Source organism: Canis lupus, chromosome 2 (assembly GCF_003254725.2).
Source record: "Canis lupus dingo isolate Sandy chromosome 2, ASM325472v2, whole genome shotgun sequence".
In the NCBI taxonomy this organism is placed as follows: domain Eukaryota; kingdom Metazoa; phylum Chordata; class Mammalia; order Carnivora; family Canidae; genus Canis; species Canis lupus.
The window spans coordinates 41,601,585-41,619,786 of NC_064244.1; the positions used below are offsets into that span (position 1 = coordinate 41,601,585).

Consider the following 18,202-nt stretch of genomic DNA (forward strand, 5'->3'; position numbering starts at 1 on the left):
GGGCTCCCTGCATGGAGCCTGCTTCTCTCTCTGCCTGTGTCTCTGCCACTCTTTCGCTCTCTCTGAATGAATGAATGAATGAATGAATAAATAAATAAATAAATCTTTAAAAAATAAATAAATAAAACACCAAACAGGGCAGCCGGGGTGGCTCAGCGGTTTAGCGGATGGCCTAGTGCCGCCTTCGGCCCGGGGGATGGTCCTGGGGATCTGAAATCGAGTCCCGTGTTGGGCTCCCTGCGAGGAGCCCGCTTCTCCCTCTGCCTGTGTTTCTGCCTCTCTCTCCTCTCTGTGTATTCTCATGAATAAATAAATTAAAATCTTTGAAAAAATAAATAAATAAAAAACCAAATAGACAACAAATCCCTACAAGAATAGGACAGATAAATACTAGTGAAAAGGGGGTGAGGAAAAGTATGATTTACCAAGCATTGCCTAAGAGGAAACTCCTGGTAAATTATTGCCCTGGGGAACACTAGGGATACAGAGAGGAGCGTGAAAGCCCTAGGCCCTAGGAAAAATGGAAGAGGTAATGTTGGTAGAAGAAAACTGAGAAAGGGGAACTCAAAAACAAATTAACCACTTTACAATCTGGTTTCAGGCTAGTTGGAATGTTAACTCCCAAGGGGCATAATCCCAGTACAGCAGCACAGTATGAAGCAATCCTGAATACCAGCTCTATCTTTGGTTACCAAAGTCTGGGAAAAGCAGGATAACAATCTCTCAGACCAGTGATTGCCAATGGAATATATCACATATAACATGGGAGATTTCTTAACCTTTCTGTCCCTCCACCCACATTCCAAACTCCACCCCAAGCCAGGTGAAAAACTTGAGGGGGAGGAGAGGTGCAGAGAGAGAAAAGTGCACATGCATAGTTCATAGAAGTTCCTCAATGACCAAATGGTTGACATGTATTCCTTTTCTTCCTCCACTTGAGTCTAGTTAAATCCCAGTTCCACCAATGTGATAAGCAGATCCAGCACACTATCAGTTCAAAGAAGTTCTTAAAACTGTTACATTTGAACTGATAACATGATTTTGATTGCCACCTAGTGGGAGAGGGAAAATTAATCACAAGCAAAACTGAGGAAGAACAATCTAAAAGAATCAAATGTTTTCTATACTCGAATGGCCAGTTTCCCAAAGTGTGGTTACACGTAAGATAATTTTTAGGTAGCACAAGGATTAGTGCTATCTTAACTACTTGATATTTATCACAACACATATTAGAATAAAGGATAAACAATACTTAAACTCATCATTTCACAAATCTGTGAAGATGTGGCTAAATTAAGCCTAATTTTAAGAAGTAAACAGATTTGGGATCCCTGGGTGGCGCAGCAGTTTAGCGCCTGCCTTTGGCCCAGGGCGCCATCCTGGAGACCCGGGATCGAATCCCACGTCGGGCTCCCGGTGCATGGAGCCTGCTTCTCCCTCTGCCTATGTCTCTGCCTCTTTCTCTCTCTCTCTCTGTGTGACTATCATAAATAAATTTAAAAAATTAAAAAAAAAGAAGTAAACAGATTTTAAAATATATCTTATAGTATTACACAATATTGTAATGGGACATCACCAAAGTTATATGGTAACTCTAAAATGATCAATGTTTTAGAAATAGTTATCAAAGCTGGCTCTTCTAGTGGAAGATAACTTCCCTCAGTGTGTCTGAAGTGTTTTTATGCATATAAAGTGAAGTAACCCATCTTTTAATAGAACTAAAAATGTGTTTAGGTATTCCTACTTCTTTTCTCATCAAATAATAGTTCCTATTTTCTTAAACAGAAATTATTTGACAAGCAAATTGGTATTCAATACTGCAAGTCCCAATAAATATTTGCTTTCCTTAAAACATGCTTACCTAGGTAGTTATCCCATGATTATGAATAGTTGACTCTTTCTCATTTTGACAAGTTTCATTACAGAAAATATATTTCCATTTAATCTACACGGTTAAACAGATTCTCAGAAAACTGGATGAACTCCTGCCAACTTATTGCAATGGAATGCACTTTAATGACCTATGTTTTATTGTCACAGTGGTCAATTATTTATCATAGAATTTAGAGGTTTCAAAAAATCCTGAACATTCACTTAGCATTCATAAGTTCTTGTATTCACTTGATGTTGGAATACACAAGTGAAAATTATAAGATTCATTTCATTATCTTCTGTGATGGCCATTATATAAATGACAATGATACATTTCTCTGCCATCTCTAGCTTCAGAAAAGACTAAAAAATTACGTATCTGGAAAATGGAAATAGGATTATGAAGACTAGCTTACATCAATCCTCCTTCATCTCCTGGATCAGAATCTATTGCCACTATTGACAAAATTAAGATTCTGTGGGCAAGGAACAGGTATGGTGGTTGAATAGTTGTTGAGTATTTACCCAACAGCATCTGCCACATCTCCCACCGCAAGCACAGTTTCTCTCTGAGGAGGCAACTACTCTTAACATCTACTACTTAGGGGGATCCCTGGGTGGCTCGGTGGTTTGGCGCCTGTCTTCGGCCCAGGGAGTGATCCTGAAGTCCCGGGATTGAGTCCGCATCGGGCTCCCTGCATGGAGCCTGCTTCTCCTTCTGCCTGTGTCTCTGCCTCTCTGTCTCTCTGTGTCTCTCATGAATAAATAAATAAAATCTTAAAAAAAACCCAGAAACATCTAATTATTTTTCCAGAGCCACTTATACATATTGTATTATATATAGTTTTTAAATTTATTTTTACCCAAATGGTGGTACATTATATACACTGTTTTGAACTTTTTTGATTTAACAAGTTGAAGACTTGTTCCATTTTGATATGTGATAAAGCCATTTCCTTCTTTTTAATGGATGAAAAATATTCCATTTTATCAATGTGCCAAAATTTATTTATCCAGTCCTGTAAGAAAAGACATTCTGGTTGTTTTAAATCTTTTACTATTATAAAAAAATATTGTGTTAAAAACCTTGTACATATATTATTTGACATTATGAGTTAATGCTTAGAAATGAAATTGGTGAGCCATATAAACTTTGGAATTGGCTGCTGGCATTTTTGGGGTAGAAGGGAAACATTAAATTTATGGAATAAAATTTAAAGAGCATTAACTGTATTTTGGAGTCCTTCCACTGAATGCAAAATATACCTTTTCATTATATGTCATATTTTACCAATTCTAATATATACACTTCTAAAATATGGTTAGATCTCATAATCCAGTACATCTTCTAATCACTGTCAGCTGTCAGAAAAGTGGTGTCATTCCTGGTGGTATGACAGATAATTGTAATTTCTGGTCATTTCAGTCATCAAACCGTTTAAGAAGAAATATGGGCCCTAATATTGTCAGAAAACCTTCTGTGACACCTTCTGGTAAGATTAGGAAAGTGCAAGCATCCAAACTAAAAGAAAGTGTCAGCAATTTGAAAGAAAATTCTTTTAACAAATACTACATTATTAACATCCTTAATGATACAAAGGACAATTAGGTATGGGAGGGAAAAAATCCCAATTTTGATAACACCAAATCAGAAAATTGATGGCAAGGAATCATATTCTAAAGGTGAAGTATTAGTAGCTTCTTAAATGATATATTTTGTTTTTACTTTTATAATTGCATAAGAGATATATGATAAAATACCAAATAAGCTCAAGAGTTCTTTCAGTAAATTAAAAAAATATATCTTTACGAACTAAGAGATTATTGTATCAGATGTTTTGGTAGCAGTTTATCTTAGTGTTATATTACCAAAAATAAAGAACAGTTCAACTCACAATCAGCATTTCAGATATGAAAAAATACTCTAAATCTTAAAGTTTCTCTCATGTAGATTTTTTAAAAAGATTTTATTTATTCATGAGAGACACAGAGAAAGAGAGAGGCAGAGACACAGGGAGAGGGGAAAAGCAGGCTCCATGCAGGGAGCCTGACATGGGACTCCATCTCGGGTCTCCAGGACCACACATGGGGCTGAAGGCGGCGCTAAACTGCTGACCCACTGGGGCTGCCCTCTCATGTAGATTTTGCACATTGTTAAGGTTACTCTTATCTTATTTTTTTCTTTCCTTCCATTACATTCTCTTACTGGAATACTACTTTTTCTTATTTTGTAAAGAGCCACTTTACTGAATCCTCACTTACAATAATTTTGCAGTGGTTTCTTTTAGGTTTTCCAGGTATGCAATGAAATATAAATTTTAAACTCAAATTATCTTAAACTTTCTGCTGCAATTTAAGCTCAGGTAAGGATTATGTATTAGTTTTACTGTTTTATCCCCAGTACCTACCATATACCTGCACAGAGCAGGTAATCAATATATTTGTTAAATATATTACATAAATACATCTTATTTTGTAAAATTTAACCCAACCCATTCCAAAGACAGTGAGCTTAGTCAAAAAAGTCAAATGTAAAAGACAAAAGAATATTCATATTTTTCCCCTCCCACATACAAATGCTGTTAATTGGATGTTTTATATTTAAAGCTATATATATTTGGTTACATAATTAGTTCTAGTCTAATAATTAAAACTCTAATTATGAATAGTATTTTATTTTAATCTCTTACCTTTTGGATCTTAGATCTGATGAATCAAACTGGATATTCATAGGTCCAGGATTTACTTCATGATCTACCTCAGGGATGAGAAGATGCCTAGAATCACTATCCATGTTTGCCACTTTTCTTAGGCTCTAAACACTGATCAGGTCAGTCCTATATAAACCAGAAAGGATAAAAAAATATAAAACTTAATTAAAAATTATTTTCCTATTAACAGGTAATACGTTTGCATGCTTAAGATATTGGAAAAATATAGGAATTTGCTGATGATATCTTAATGAGGTATAGGGCTAAAATGTTTCATCAGAAATTAGCTAAGCTGAATTGTAGTTACCGTTTTTCTCAGCTTAATAAAAAAATAAGTGGGGCAATCCATTTCTAGTAATAAAACAGATTAGCCTATTTGGACCCATTTTGCCATAGAAAACAACTAAAACTATTCGATAAAATACAGAAAACATCTTTTGAAAAGCATCAAAAATAATGATGATAATCAGGTGATTAGTAGGTACAGTTAAGGAACCTAGTGAGGTAAATAGCTCAAGAAATTGCTTCTGCCTAGAGGGTATTTGCTGTTCAGAAAAAGATGGGACTGAGGTTTTCAAGGCCTTGTGAAGTACTTAGGAAATAGAAGACAAAACCTGGGATTTACTCAGAGCAAGGAATGATATAATAAGAAATCATCCCCTTTCCCTCCTCACAATAATATAGCTGGGACTACAAAAATCTTTACCATCAGATGAGGGATTAGCAAGCAGTAGAAGTGTCACTCCCTGACATGAGAACTACAAACCAAATTTCCTGACACTGCCCATAGGCAGTTTGTGTGTGTACACATGTGCACGCACGCATATGTGCATGCCTGTATCTGTAGAGGGGGAAGTGTTATATACTATAAACTGCACTTCATGTGGATTTGCAAGGAGGTCAAAGAACACTTAAAGTTGTGAATATAATTTAATATAATATAATATAACTTCTAGTAACTGCTAAAAACAAATGTAAATCTTTTCTTGGAGGACACACCTTGATCCTATGCCTCAAAGATCTGCTAATAACAATCTTTCAAGGATGATGAACAGTATACAGTCAAAAATAACCTAGCATGCAAAGAAATAAAATACTATTAAGTGAGAACCAGAAGAAACACCAGCTGAAATAGATTTATAAAGACTTCAACTACAGGGATTATCAAAACAAGATTAGAAAAAAAAAAAACAAATTAGAAAATAATTATGTTTCCTGTTTTTAAATAAAAGATAAAGTAGATACATATACAGTGGAATATTATTCAGCCAAAAAGAGAAACCCTGTCATTTGCAGCAATATGGCTGGATCTAGAGAAGGTAATGATAAGCAAAACAAGCCAGTCAGAGAAAGACAAATACTATATATCACTCATATGTGCAATTTAAGAAACAAAACAGCAAGAAAAGGAAAAAAAAAGAGACAAATCAAAAACAGACTCTTAACTATAGAAAACAGATGGTAACCAGAGGGGAGGTAGAGAGGTAGGTGGGGAGATGGGTGAAATAGGTGATGGGGATTAAGAAGTGCACTTATCTTGATGAGCACTGAGTAATATATGGAACTGCTGAATCACTATATTGTACGCTAAAACTAATACAGGGACATGTGGGTGGCTCAGTGGTTGAGCGTCTGCCTTCAGCTCAGGGAGTGATCTCGGGGTCCTGGGATTGAGTCCTGCATTGGCTCCCTATATGGAGCCTGCTTCTCCCTCTGCCTGTGTCTCTGCCTCTCTCTGTGTTGCTCATGAATAAAAATGGTTTTTTTCCCCTTCTTTTGCCAACTTTGTATTAATTTTTGTTTAAGGGTGCCTGGGTGGCTCAGTTGGTTAAGTGCCTGTTTTTGGCTCAGGTCATGACCCTGGCATCCTGGGATTGAGCCCTGTGACAGGCTCCCTGCTGAGTGGGGAATCTGCTTGCCCTCTTCCTCTGCCCCTCCGCACTGCTTATGCTCACTCACAAATAAATACATAAAAAATATTTAAAAAAAAAGAATTTTTGATTTAATGGGGCGCCTGGGTAGCTCAGTCAGTTAAGTGGTGGACTCTTGATTTTAGCCTAGGTCAGGATTTCAGGGTCCTGGTATTGAGCACTCTATTAGGCTCTGTACTCAGCAGGGAGTCTAGTCTGCTTGAAGATTCTGTCTGTCTCTCTCTCTCCCTCTGCCCTTCCCCCTGCTCATGCACGCTTTCTCTCTCTCAAATCTTTAAAAAAAAAAAAAAAGAAATTTTGATTTAATATGTATTAATTACATTAATCTCACTTTGCATATATGAAGCTCATTTCACTAAATTAGTTTATAACTTCGAATATGATTCCCAGTACATGCTGCAATAAATATATTCTGTAAAGCAAACAACAAATAAAGACAAAGTGGAGATTACCAAAAAGTAACTTAGCTTGTTTGACAAGAACCAGAATGAATTTTACCCCCCCCTCCCCCAATAGTAAGATAGCCAAAATTTAAAACTTGATGGGTGAATTTAAAAGTTTAAAACGGGATGCCTGGATGGCTCAATGGTTGAGCATCTGCCTTTGGCTCAAGGCTTGGTCAGAGTCCTGAGATGGAGTCCCACAATGGGCTCCCCACAGGGAGCCTGTTTCTCCCTCTGCTTATGTCTCTGCCTCTCTCAAAAATAAATAAATAAAATCTTTTAAAAAATGAAAGTTCAAAACTAATGACCTAGAAGATAAATCAGAAGAAACTATCTAGAATGGCAAAAAAAGAAAAAGATAGAAAATGTGGAAGACAAGTTAAGAGACATGGGAGATATAGAAGGTCTAATATGCATGTAATTGGAGAACCATAGAGAGGAGATTTGAAGAGATAGTGCCTAAGAAGTTTCTACAATTCATTAAAGATAACAATTTGCAGATTCAAGAAGTTTAACGAATTCCAAGCAGAATTAATAAACAATATCATAGAGCAGAAAAAAAAAAAGAATTAAAATTTCAGACCAAAGGGGAAAAAAGTCAAGTGAAGGTCTTGGAATTAGTGTTCTAAGGTGTTTGTATTATCTAGATCAACATTATATTTTGAGCAATGCATGCTGCAATTTTAAAGGTAACTTTAAAACAATACATAACTTAAAATCTAGTAGAATAGAAAAAGAGAATGATAAAAAAAAATGCAGATCTAAACAAAAGCAAGAAAAGGAGAAAAACATAAAAGACCTAGGAGAAACAGCATAAAATAGAAAAGATCCTCCCATTCTTTCTTGAACCCATGCTAATCAGGCTATCTTCCCCATCACTACAGAGAAAGTGCTCTTGTTAGATTGTCAATGACTTAAATCCAATGGTCATTTTTCAGTATTTAACTCAGTTAAATACTGATATTTAACTCAGTTAATATTTAACTCAGTTAAATACTCAGTTAAACTCAGTCTTATCAGAAATAAGTGACATAAGTCAACACTTTCTTTCTTAAACTAGATTCACTAGGGTTCTAGGTTTTCTCTGCACCCCCCTGGTCTCTCCTCTTTCTTTGTCTCATTTTCTTTTTTTTTTTTTTAATTTTTTTTTCTTTTTAAATTTATTTATTCATGATAGTCACACGGAGAGAGAGAGAGAGGCAGAGACACAGGCAGAGGGAGAAGCAGGCTCCAAGCACCGGGAGCCCGATGTGGGATTCGATCCCGGGTCTCCAGGATCGCGCCCTGGGCCAAAGGCAGGCGCCAAACCGCTGCGCCACCCAGGGATCCCTTTGTCTCATTTTCTATTTATTTCTTGTGTCCTAGAATTCTTAAAATTGCAGTCTCAAGGTTCAGCCTTGGTTCTCAATCTGTATGTAATGTTATCTACCCTCAATCTGCAGGTTATATTATCCAATCTCACGGTTTTAGTAATACTATTTGCATTATATAATACAGCAGCCACTAGTCACATGTAGCTGTATATATTAATTAAAATTAAATTTAAAAATATTCAGTACTTGAGTTCACACTAACCACATTTGAAGTGTTCAACAGCCACATGTGGCTAGTGGCTACCAAACTACACAGTGTAGATATAAAACATTTCCATCACTGCAGAAAGTTCTATTGATCTAGACAATGACAACTTCCACAGTAACATTTCCAGCCAACATTTCCCTCCTGGATTTCACACTTGCATATCCAACTGTCTAATCTTTTAGATCAGACTAACATCTTTTTAAAAAAAGTTTTATTTATTTATTTAGAGAGAGTGCATACAAGCAGAGGGAGAGACAGAGGGAGAAAGAGAATCCTAAGCAAACTCGCTGCTAGGCACAGAGCCTGATGCAGGGTTCGATCTCATGACCCTGGGATCATGACCTGAGCTAAAATCAAGAGTCAGACACTCGCTCAACTGACTGAGACATGAAAGTGTCCCCACTTTAATAATATAACTGATATAGAACATTGTATTATACAATGTAATGATTCGATATATGTATATATTATTAACATCTTATTTGGATATAATGGACAATATATCCAAAACCGAACTTTTAGTTTTTTCCCCAAAAAACTATCCTACTCATTGTTTTCCTGATTTCAAATGATGGCATTTAAATACTATTTATTCAGGTCAAAATTCTTGGGGGTATCCATGACTTTTTTTCTCAGTGTACATTCAATCTATTAGGAAAATAGTGTTGGCTTTCTCTTCAAGTATATCCAGGGTCTGGCCACCATCACTTATTACCAAGATTTCTACAACAGTTTTCTGATGGAGATCCCTGCTTCTACCCTATGCCCTTACAGTCTACTCTGTACATAGCAGGCAGAGTTGTAGAGTTACAGAGAAGCATTTAATCTCACCCAATTGGTCTTTATCACTAGGCAAAATGCCATTAGTGGGCAGGGATTACGGATGCTGCTAAATATCCTACAATGAACAAGACAGCCTCCTACAACAAAGAATTATTCAGTCCTAAATGTCAATAGTTCTGAGGTTGAGAAACCCTGCTCTAGGTAAGTAGAATGTGATTTTACCTAGGTAAGTAGGTTGTGATAGGAAGGGACAGGAAAGTATCTTATATGGTGATGGCAATATTGTATTCTTCAACTTGATTCTGGTTTGCTTTATAATTTACTCTATAATTACATATATGTTTTATACACTTTTCTGTACGCATGTTGCATTTCACACATAAGCAAACACAAACACAAAGTTCCATAAAGTGAAATAAATAGGTTTTAACATTTAAAGGCAAGTGCTTTATCTTTATTCCTCAATTCTAAGTTACTATGATTATCTTCGTTTTATAAATAAGGAGACAAGGCACAGAGAAGTTAACCAATTACAAAGTTAGTAAGTGGGAGAGCTAGAATTCAAACCCAGGCAATCTAGGCTCAGAGTCTATATGCTTTGCCATTATGCTGTGCTTCTTTCCTGACTTCTTAACAAGTATAGTTTTATTGGTGCTGTATTTGTTTAACGGAGTCTTAAGACTGCTACTACTATTTTTCTAAATATAGCATTTATGACAGAGTAGAAAAAAAAAGTTTTTGAGTCAGCAATCCTTACCTGCTACTCACTACCTATGTAACTGAAGGTTAACCATTTAACCTCCATTAATTTATTTCCTCATCAGTGAAACTGAAAAAATAACTTCCACCTCACTGGTGTGGTTGATAATTAAGCAAAATGATGTGTATTATACTTAGTACTTCGTAATGGGAAAATAAATTTTCAAAAACGTATTATTATTTCTCTCAGAAAACAAACGAAAAAACTTTTTTTACGTATGCAGCCTCTTGAGGTTTTCCTCTTTTTTCTAAGTGAAAAATTCTGCAGTAGAGGTAGTGGGAGGTAGGTGAAAGTCTTCAAAATGCCACTATTAAAGTGACAAAGATGTTGGTAACATATTCCATCCCTAAAATATGTGCATTTTCTTTCCTCTGTCATTCCCTCTTCTGTTCTGTTTTCCTGCCCAGCATTTAAGCCAAAGCTCTCATTAACTTATCAGTCTTACCAGAGACAAAAAAAAAAAGTGACTTTTCAAAAAAAGTGAAATCAAAGTACTACCATCTTTAGTCATGAAGCGTTTTATTCTGTCTTCCTTTTGATAATCTCTTTTAAGATGAGACAACTAAAATATTGACTAATGGCAAACTCTGAACAATATATTCATTCAGCAACGTCACACTGAGACTCTACAATGTACTGAAGTACCGAGAAAATAAATTTTTTCTAACTCATAGTCCCCATCCTTAATAAACTTAAAAAATATTATTGGGCAAAAAAAAAAAAAATATTATTGGGCAGCTCGGGTGGCTCAGCGGTTTAGCGCTGCCTAAGACCCTGGATCAAGTTCCATGTCGGGCTCCCTGCATGGAGCCTGCTTCTCCCTCTGCTTGTGTCTCTCCTCTCTCTCTCTGTGTCTCTCATGAATAAATAAATAAACACTTTAAAAAATATATTATTATTTTAGGAAGCCTGGAAGTCAGGTAACTTGTCCTAAATCACTTAAAAAATAAAACGTAGCAGGATGTTAATTACCAATTCCAATTTTCAGTTCATCATTTCCTACGCCAATTGTTAGTCCTGGCTGCTAAATTAACTTTGTAATAGATCAGTGCAAGATTAATCTCTTATGGTAAAAAGTTTACTTGCCTGTTTAAAACACAGATTCACAAAAAAATCAGATGTGAAGCATGAGAAATGATCCTGAATATAAAGTGTACATTATTTAATAGTAGTCGTTATTAATCTTCCAATAAGATGGAAGTAACTGAGACAAAGTTAAGTAATTGCATGAAAATAATTAGTTAAGCAAAAACACAAACTTGATCTTTCAGTTCCTCCCTTTTCATAATAAAGCTAACTAATAATTCAGTTGATTTATTTGGTCTTAAATTTTAAAACTAAAAAGCAGTATTTTACAAGATTACTTTGAACTGCTAATTATAAAACTAGGATTGACAGTCCTATTAAACTTCCTTAATTTCAAACTGTCAATGACTAACTTGAAAAAACTGTTTCCTGGATATAAGGAGTGAAAATATATAAAATATCAATGAAAAATACATTTTAAATTAAGGTAGATATAGCACAGAAATTAAAAACTTGGGAAATAAAGATATTGTAGAGAAGTTATACTGTGTATTGGTTTGACTTCAAGTCTACTTGTTCACAATTTAAGTGAACTGTTATAATCCATCTGTTTATGACAAAGGTCAAAAAAGTGTTGTTTTAGAAGTACAGTCATTTTGATATAAACAAAGTAAGTTGTGCTAGGATGTCATCATCTCATCTGTTTTCACTGATAAGAACTCAGGAGCTCAACTGCTTATCAATAAAAACATATGAACATGCAACTATGGCAAGAGGGTATCTGTACTATAAATAGTGAGTATGTGAGGACTACTAGTGTGTTTGGCATAGCCAAGGTGACTGCTGATCTAAAATAGCTCTCCAAAGACCTGGAGGCAATTAGATCCTGCTGAGGCAAAGGCTACTTTTGTCTGCAGTGGCAAAAGCTGTGTAGCAGCCCAGAAGATCATCTTGCCCATCAACAGGGACATTGATCCTCCCTAACAACATGCTCTAACGGGAGACGTTTACTTTTGTGCAGGCAGCTGGACATTAGCTCTGGTTGGCTAAGCTGTCTTTCCCAAGTACCAACTCCAAAAAGGTACACCTTAACTAAATTTGGACTTCATTCCTTTCACCTACCCTTGTCTTGAACAAGCGTATGGGTAGTTTATCACTGATTTGGAATATGTTATATCTTTGTTGGCTTATTAAGAGGCATTATTCTGTATACTATTGGCTTGTGAAATTCCCACAGTGAACCTACGTTAAATAAACCACTGGCAAATACAATCTCAGTCTCAGCATTAATTTGCCTCCTGAAAAAAACCCGGTTATTAGCTTTACAGAATTTTAAAAAATATTCTCTCAGTTTCAAAAATTAAACATTTTAGGAATTGAAAAGATGATTGTCAGCCAGGATCCTCTCATTAAAGAGTACATAAGAACCGGGGGAATATTCATTCAAAACAATTTAAGCACACAAAAATTTTTCTAAAAATCTATAAATTCCTTTGTGTAAACATTTAGAAGCATGCCAGGCACTGTTATACTCCGTAGATAAGTTTGCTATTATTTCTGAACTTAATAAAACCAAACTTAATGAAATTTGTATACTGTAAGAGAAAAGTCATCAATTGAATTGATAAATGCTAGAGAAAAATTTTAATATTGATGAGGAGACACAATCTTATTGCTCCTCAATCTCTAAAAACTGATAAAATCACCTTCAGAAAGTATTGTCAGGGTGTTCTTTATTTGAATTATACACAATGGTTAATTTGAGGCATGGCCTACACTGGTACATTAAGTAGAGTGTGGTCGTTTCCAGTATACTGTGGTGTCTGCCCAGACTTCTGTTTTTAACCAATACTCTCTGCAGTATAGGTTTCTATACTGAACTGAGAATGTGGCTGAGTTTAGGAAGAGAGGATTCTTTTAACTCCTGGAGATTAATACTTTTGCTAAGATTAAATGTTAGGAAACCCAGAACAAGAAAAATCTAGAAAGGTCCTTGGATTTCAGTCAGCCTTACCAGAAATGATAATCAAATTTACGGAAAACATGAAAGGTGTTCAGGATTTGACATAAAGGTTACAGTTTGGGATCCCTGGGTGGCGCAGCGGTTTGGCGCCTGCCTTTGGCCCAGGGCGCGATCCTGGAGACCCGGGATCGAATCCCACGTCGGGCTCCCAGTGCATGGAGCCTGCTTCTCCCTCTGCCTGTGTCTCTGACTCTCTCTCTCTCTCTGTATGACTATCATAAATTAAAAAAAAAAAAAAAAAAAAGTTAAAGGTTTCAGTTTAATCACATACATGTATTTGTTCTGAGCAAATCTGAAATGTTGTGACACTGTCAAATTAGCTCTTTATTCCAAATAAGCAAGAACACTGATAATACCTCAATGATCTAAATAAGTTGTAAATGAGCCTGAAGTCTCTAGTGCTTTTCAAAGATTTAATAATATGCAAGTATATATGGGACGCCTGGGTGGCTCAGTGGTTGAGCACCTCCCTTCAGCTCAGGGCATGATCCTGGGGTCCCAGAATTGAGTCCCACATCGGGCTCCCTGCATGGAGCCTGCTTCTCCCTCTGCCTGTGTCTCTGCCTCTCTCTGTCTCTCAAGAATAAATAAATAAAATCTTAAAAAAATTCAAGTAAATACAAAGAATTGTAAGAAAATTGGTAATTTTTAGTTGCCTCAATTAGTCGACTAGCCTGAATTTCAAATACCCCAAGAATGCTATTTTGAAGGAAATGTAATGCTTTTTGGAATCTTGATGAGTACAACTACAAGATATTCTGAAGTCTGATGAATTAGACTGAGAGGCAAATTAGAGTCCCACAACTAATATTATATAGGTAATAACACATAACAGCACCATCAATGAATAACTAAAATGTTGAATACTTCTATACCATTAATTTGCCATAGACATAACACTGATACAGGGAGCTAAACGTGAAAGATGACATAAACAGATATACTCATTTCTAATGCTCACTCAATCCTCCGAGTTTTAAAACAAAGTCCCAGGGATCCCTGGGTGGCTCAGTGGTTTAGTGCCTGCCTTTGGCCCAGGGTGTGATCCTGGAGTCCCGGGATCAAGTCCCGTGTCCGGCTCCCTGCATGGAGCCTGCCTCTCTCTCTCAGTGTCTCTCATGAATAAATAAATAAAATCTTAAAAAAAAATAAAATAAAAAAAAATAAAACAAAGTCCCAGAAGCAAGACTGTTAAGGTCAAAGCAAAGTCTTTTAATAATAAGTCCCACTTACTTTAAAATTGGTTTCAGTATGAAGTCTCAAGAGGAAAATGACAATTTACTGACCTGCTTGCTGATACCTGCATTGAAAAAGCCATAAAAAGGACATAGAAAGCAACCAAAGAAAGTTCATATGACATTATTTTAAAAGGTGCTGATCTGTGAGTTTCAGTATATTTCAAAGGATGTCAGCTCTTTTCCACACTAGGCTCAGAAGTGTCCTTTTACAATTCTTTGCAAAAGCTAATCTATTGTATCTAGCCAAGATGCTAGCAACAATCTGCAATAGGACCTATCAAGTATTTGTCCAAGAAATGTAGAGCTGACCCCTGAACAAAGTAGAAGTTAAAGGCACTTACCACAACCCTGCAGTTGAAAATGCAAATGTAGCTTTTGACTTCCCCCGCCAAACTTTACTAATAGCCTACTTTTGCCTGGAAGCCTTACTGACAGCATAAATAGTTGATTAACACATATTTTGTATATTGTACATGTTATAGAGTATTCTTACATAAAAGCTAGAGAAAACAAAATGTTATTAAGAAAGTCATAAGAAAAATACATTTACAGTACTGTACTGTAAAAAATTCATGTAAAAATGGACCTGTGCAGTTCAAGCTTGAGTTACAGATCAGTTGAATTATGGACCCACTATACAAGTATTTATATGCTCTTTTTGAGAGACTGAAAATTAGTATTACCTAATACCCTTGCATATGGTAGAGGTTGCAATACTATATTTATATTCAGCTTAGCAGAGCAGGGGTTGACAAACTTTTTCTGTAAAGGGCCAAATAATAAATATTTAGGCTTCGTGAGCCTTATGATCTCTGCAGCTACTCAACTCTGTCCTTTGGCACATAAGACAATATATAAATGAGTGAACATGGGTGTGTTTCAATAAGACTCTATAAAAAATACATCTGGCAGTAATAGTCATAGCAATTTGGTTGTAGTTTACTCACCTCTGTACTATGTTAATGTAAATAAAAGCCAATGGAACCATATCATAAAAAAGGCAGCTTGGTGAAAAAAGTTATGCTATGTATATGTGTTTTTTTCTATATAAGTCTGTAACTGCTATAAAGTGTGGTAACAAACTTATCTCAACCTCTTCCTTATAAATCATGTAATGGTCAGCCAATAAGAGTTATACTGCTCCAATTCTGATGAAACATGCTTCCAAATTGATCAATTAATGCTTCAAAAGGTGTTAAATTTGACAGTCCTGGAGGGCAATGTAGTCTGATAAACAAATTACCAGCCAAAACAATGCAATGGCACCAACGAACCTCTCCTCCCACACTGGGAACTGAAACTTAAGTGTATTATAAAATGCAGGCCCAGTAGCAGTTTTTAACCTCTTAATGATATTTTTAACTTTTATATTCATATCTCCTTCTTTAAAAAAATATTATAATGATTTTATTTCGTAATTCAGGTGAGTATTCCCGTCCTCTTATGCTGTTTACCCTTCACTATAAATACTTAAGGTATTGTAAAATCACAATTAACATACTATTTTTATGTGACTGAGATATACAGCATTTAGGATTGAGAGAAGCAACCTAAGGCTGAGTGTTCTCAGAGCTCAAGTGGGCATACAGTGGGAAAGGAAAGGTGACAGCTTAATTTACTACCAACCTTTTACATTACTATGAAGTTTGTAGAGATTTTTCTTCAAGACAGCGGTTTCTTTGATTTATTGAGACGTTTAAAAACTTTCCCTTCAGCGGTTGCTTATTATTTTGCACACATAAGCATTTTTAAATATGTATATATTTTTTATTGGAGTTCGATTTGCCAACACATAGTATGACACTATAACACCCAGGGCTCATCCCATCAAGTGCCCCCCTCAGTGCCCGTCACCCAGCCACCCCATACCCCTGCCCACCTCCCCTTCCACCACTCCTTGTTCGTTTCCCAGAGTTAGGAATCTCTCTCATGGTTTGTCACCCTCTCTGATTTATCATTATATGGTTTCACTCATACGGGGAATATAAAAAAAAATTGTGAAAGGGATTATAGGGTAAAGGAGAGAAAATGAGTACGTAAGCATTAAAAAGAAAAAAGGAGGAGTAACACTTTTGCTGATCTACAGATCTCAGCAGTAGATTAAGGCACTACTTCAGAGTCATGAAATTTCGGTTTTAGTCCAGTTGGCAATTAACTGGCTGGCTGGTCATGCGCGAAGCAGTTTCTCCAACTTGGTGGACCGTCGTTTCCTCCTAAGTCCAGTAAGGAGAATGTGCTTGGCTAGCTTTTGAGGCTTTTCTCAAGGGCCTCTTCCAGTTCCAGTATTCTAAGACAGCTAAGATGTAAAGTCACCTACTCCCATCAAGACACCCTCTCTCACGTTAGAGACCCGGGTGGGGGTGGGGGTGGGGGAGGGGAACGGATGAGGAATGCGGCGAGGACTTCAAGGGTTTCGGGCCCGCCACCCATCTGTGGTCCTCGCTCAAGGCACGAAGGTGTTTCCTCCCCATCTCCTTTCTCCAGCTCTTCCCAACTCGAGGTAGGGAAAAGGCTCTCCGGCTCTCGCAATGATTCCAGTTCTCCTCTTTCTCACCCGGGGGTTTACCTCCCGTCCCCCCGCCTCTCTCCGAAGGCTCAAACAGGCACTGACTCCCTCACAGCCCCTCGAATTCTCTCAGCCCCCGCAGGAGCCGCCAGAGCCCGGAGAGAAGCGCGCGCCGCCCTTCCGGAGGGGTCTCTTCGGTCCCCGACTTCGGCCTCACCGCTCCCCCAAGAAGCAACTGTTCGACGCGCTTCATTAAGGAACTTCCCCGGTGACAGCCGGCTCCACAGCAAGCTCAGCGGCTCCCGCCGCTCCTCTCTGTCCCCTCCACTTCCTCCGGAAGGGTGATTTTTGCAAGACCAGGAAACATGCCCTACCTGCGTCGGCCAAGCTCTCAATCTCGGAGAAGTTAGGGAGAAGGCGGAGACCCCTTCCCAAATCCTCTCAACTTGCGGCAGCAGGGCTTCTCTTCCCTTGAACAGGAAGAGGCAACAGCCTGGGCCGCGGGGGCCGCCGGGGGATGGAGTTCTGAGCGCTTTAAGCCGACCGCCGCTGTGACACCTCCCGCCCCTGGGGACTACAACTCCCAGAGGCCTCTGCGATAGCCAACAAGCCTCTCGCCGCAGAGCCCAATCGTCCGGCTTTGGAAGGCGGGGCGGTCCAGGGACGCAAATCTCATCTCTGTTCCTTGCTGTTCGGCCTTGGCGGCTATGCTAGCCTGAGGTCCGAAAGCATAGGAGAAGAAATGCCGTCTCCTGCAGTCCTTACACCTCCAGAAGGCACATAAGAAGGGGTTGACGTGGCATCTCATCTAGGACTGAACTCCCGTTATCTCTTTTCGGGGTCCTGTGGCTAGTGTTCTGTACCGTCGTCACGTGCTTGAATCCCACCGCCCGCGGGGAAAACTGGGTTGGAAAACTGGATTGGCACTCTCACTCTCTTGTCTAGACGCTTAGTTTTTTGTTGTTTCTTTTTGCTGTTGTTGTTGTTTCTTTTAATGCGTTGAAGAATTCTTCTCTAGGCTAAAAGAGGGGCTTTGGGAACCTTTTAGCCCATTCTCCACATACCTAGTAATTTCTCCCAAAGCCACCCCAAATTAACCTGTATCTAAGTAAAATTACTGTGCTTGTTGTAAAAAGCCAGCTCAATTAAAGTCCCACGGAAAGCATATAGCAACACGTAAGCCCTTCTTACATAGGAAGCCAGTAGCTTTCTTTTTTCTTTTTAGAATACCAGAAGGAAAACAACAACAACAACAAATGTCATGGGATAAAGAACCCCTAATTAATGAATCCAGATTTAATAGCTAATACTGAGCGGCAAGCATTTTA

At 37.6% G+C, this 18,202-nt stretch overlaps 1 protein-coding gene across 11 annotated transcripts in view; it reads right to left on the minus strand.

Annotated features, from left to right (window-relative positions):
* SLC38A9 (solute carrier family 38 member 9) overlaps window positions 1-17,406 on the minus strand; it is an 82,309-nt gene extending 64,903 nt beyond the window's left edge. For 2 of the 11 annotated variants that reach the window (XR_003137091.3, XM_025448184.3), the window contains exons 1-2: window positions 17,249-17,406; window positions 4,563-4,709 (exon numbers count right to left, since the gene is read on the minus strand). Coding sequence is in view for 2 of the 11 variants with exons in the window: in XM_025448184.3 (XP_025303969.1) it covers window positions 4,563-4,666 (104 nt within the window). In the remaining 9 variants the exon portion in view is untranslated. Of the gene's footprint in view, window positions 1-1,861; window positions 2,260-4,562; window positions 4,710-17,248 lie in introns of those variants that run through there. The other 9 variants (XM_025448192.3, XM_025448190.3, XM_025448188.3 and 6 more) reach the window with 7 other exon arrangements.
* Between the last annotated feature and the right edge of the window lie 796 nt (window positions 17,407-18,202).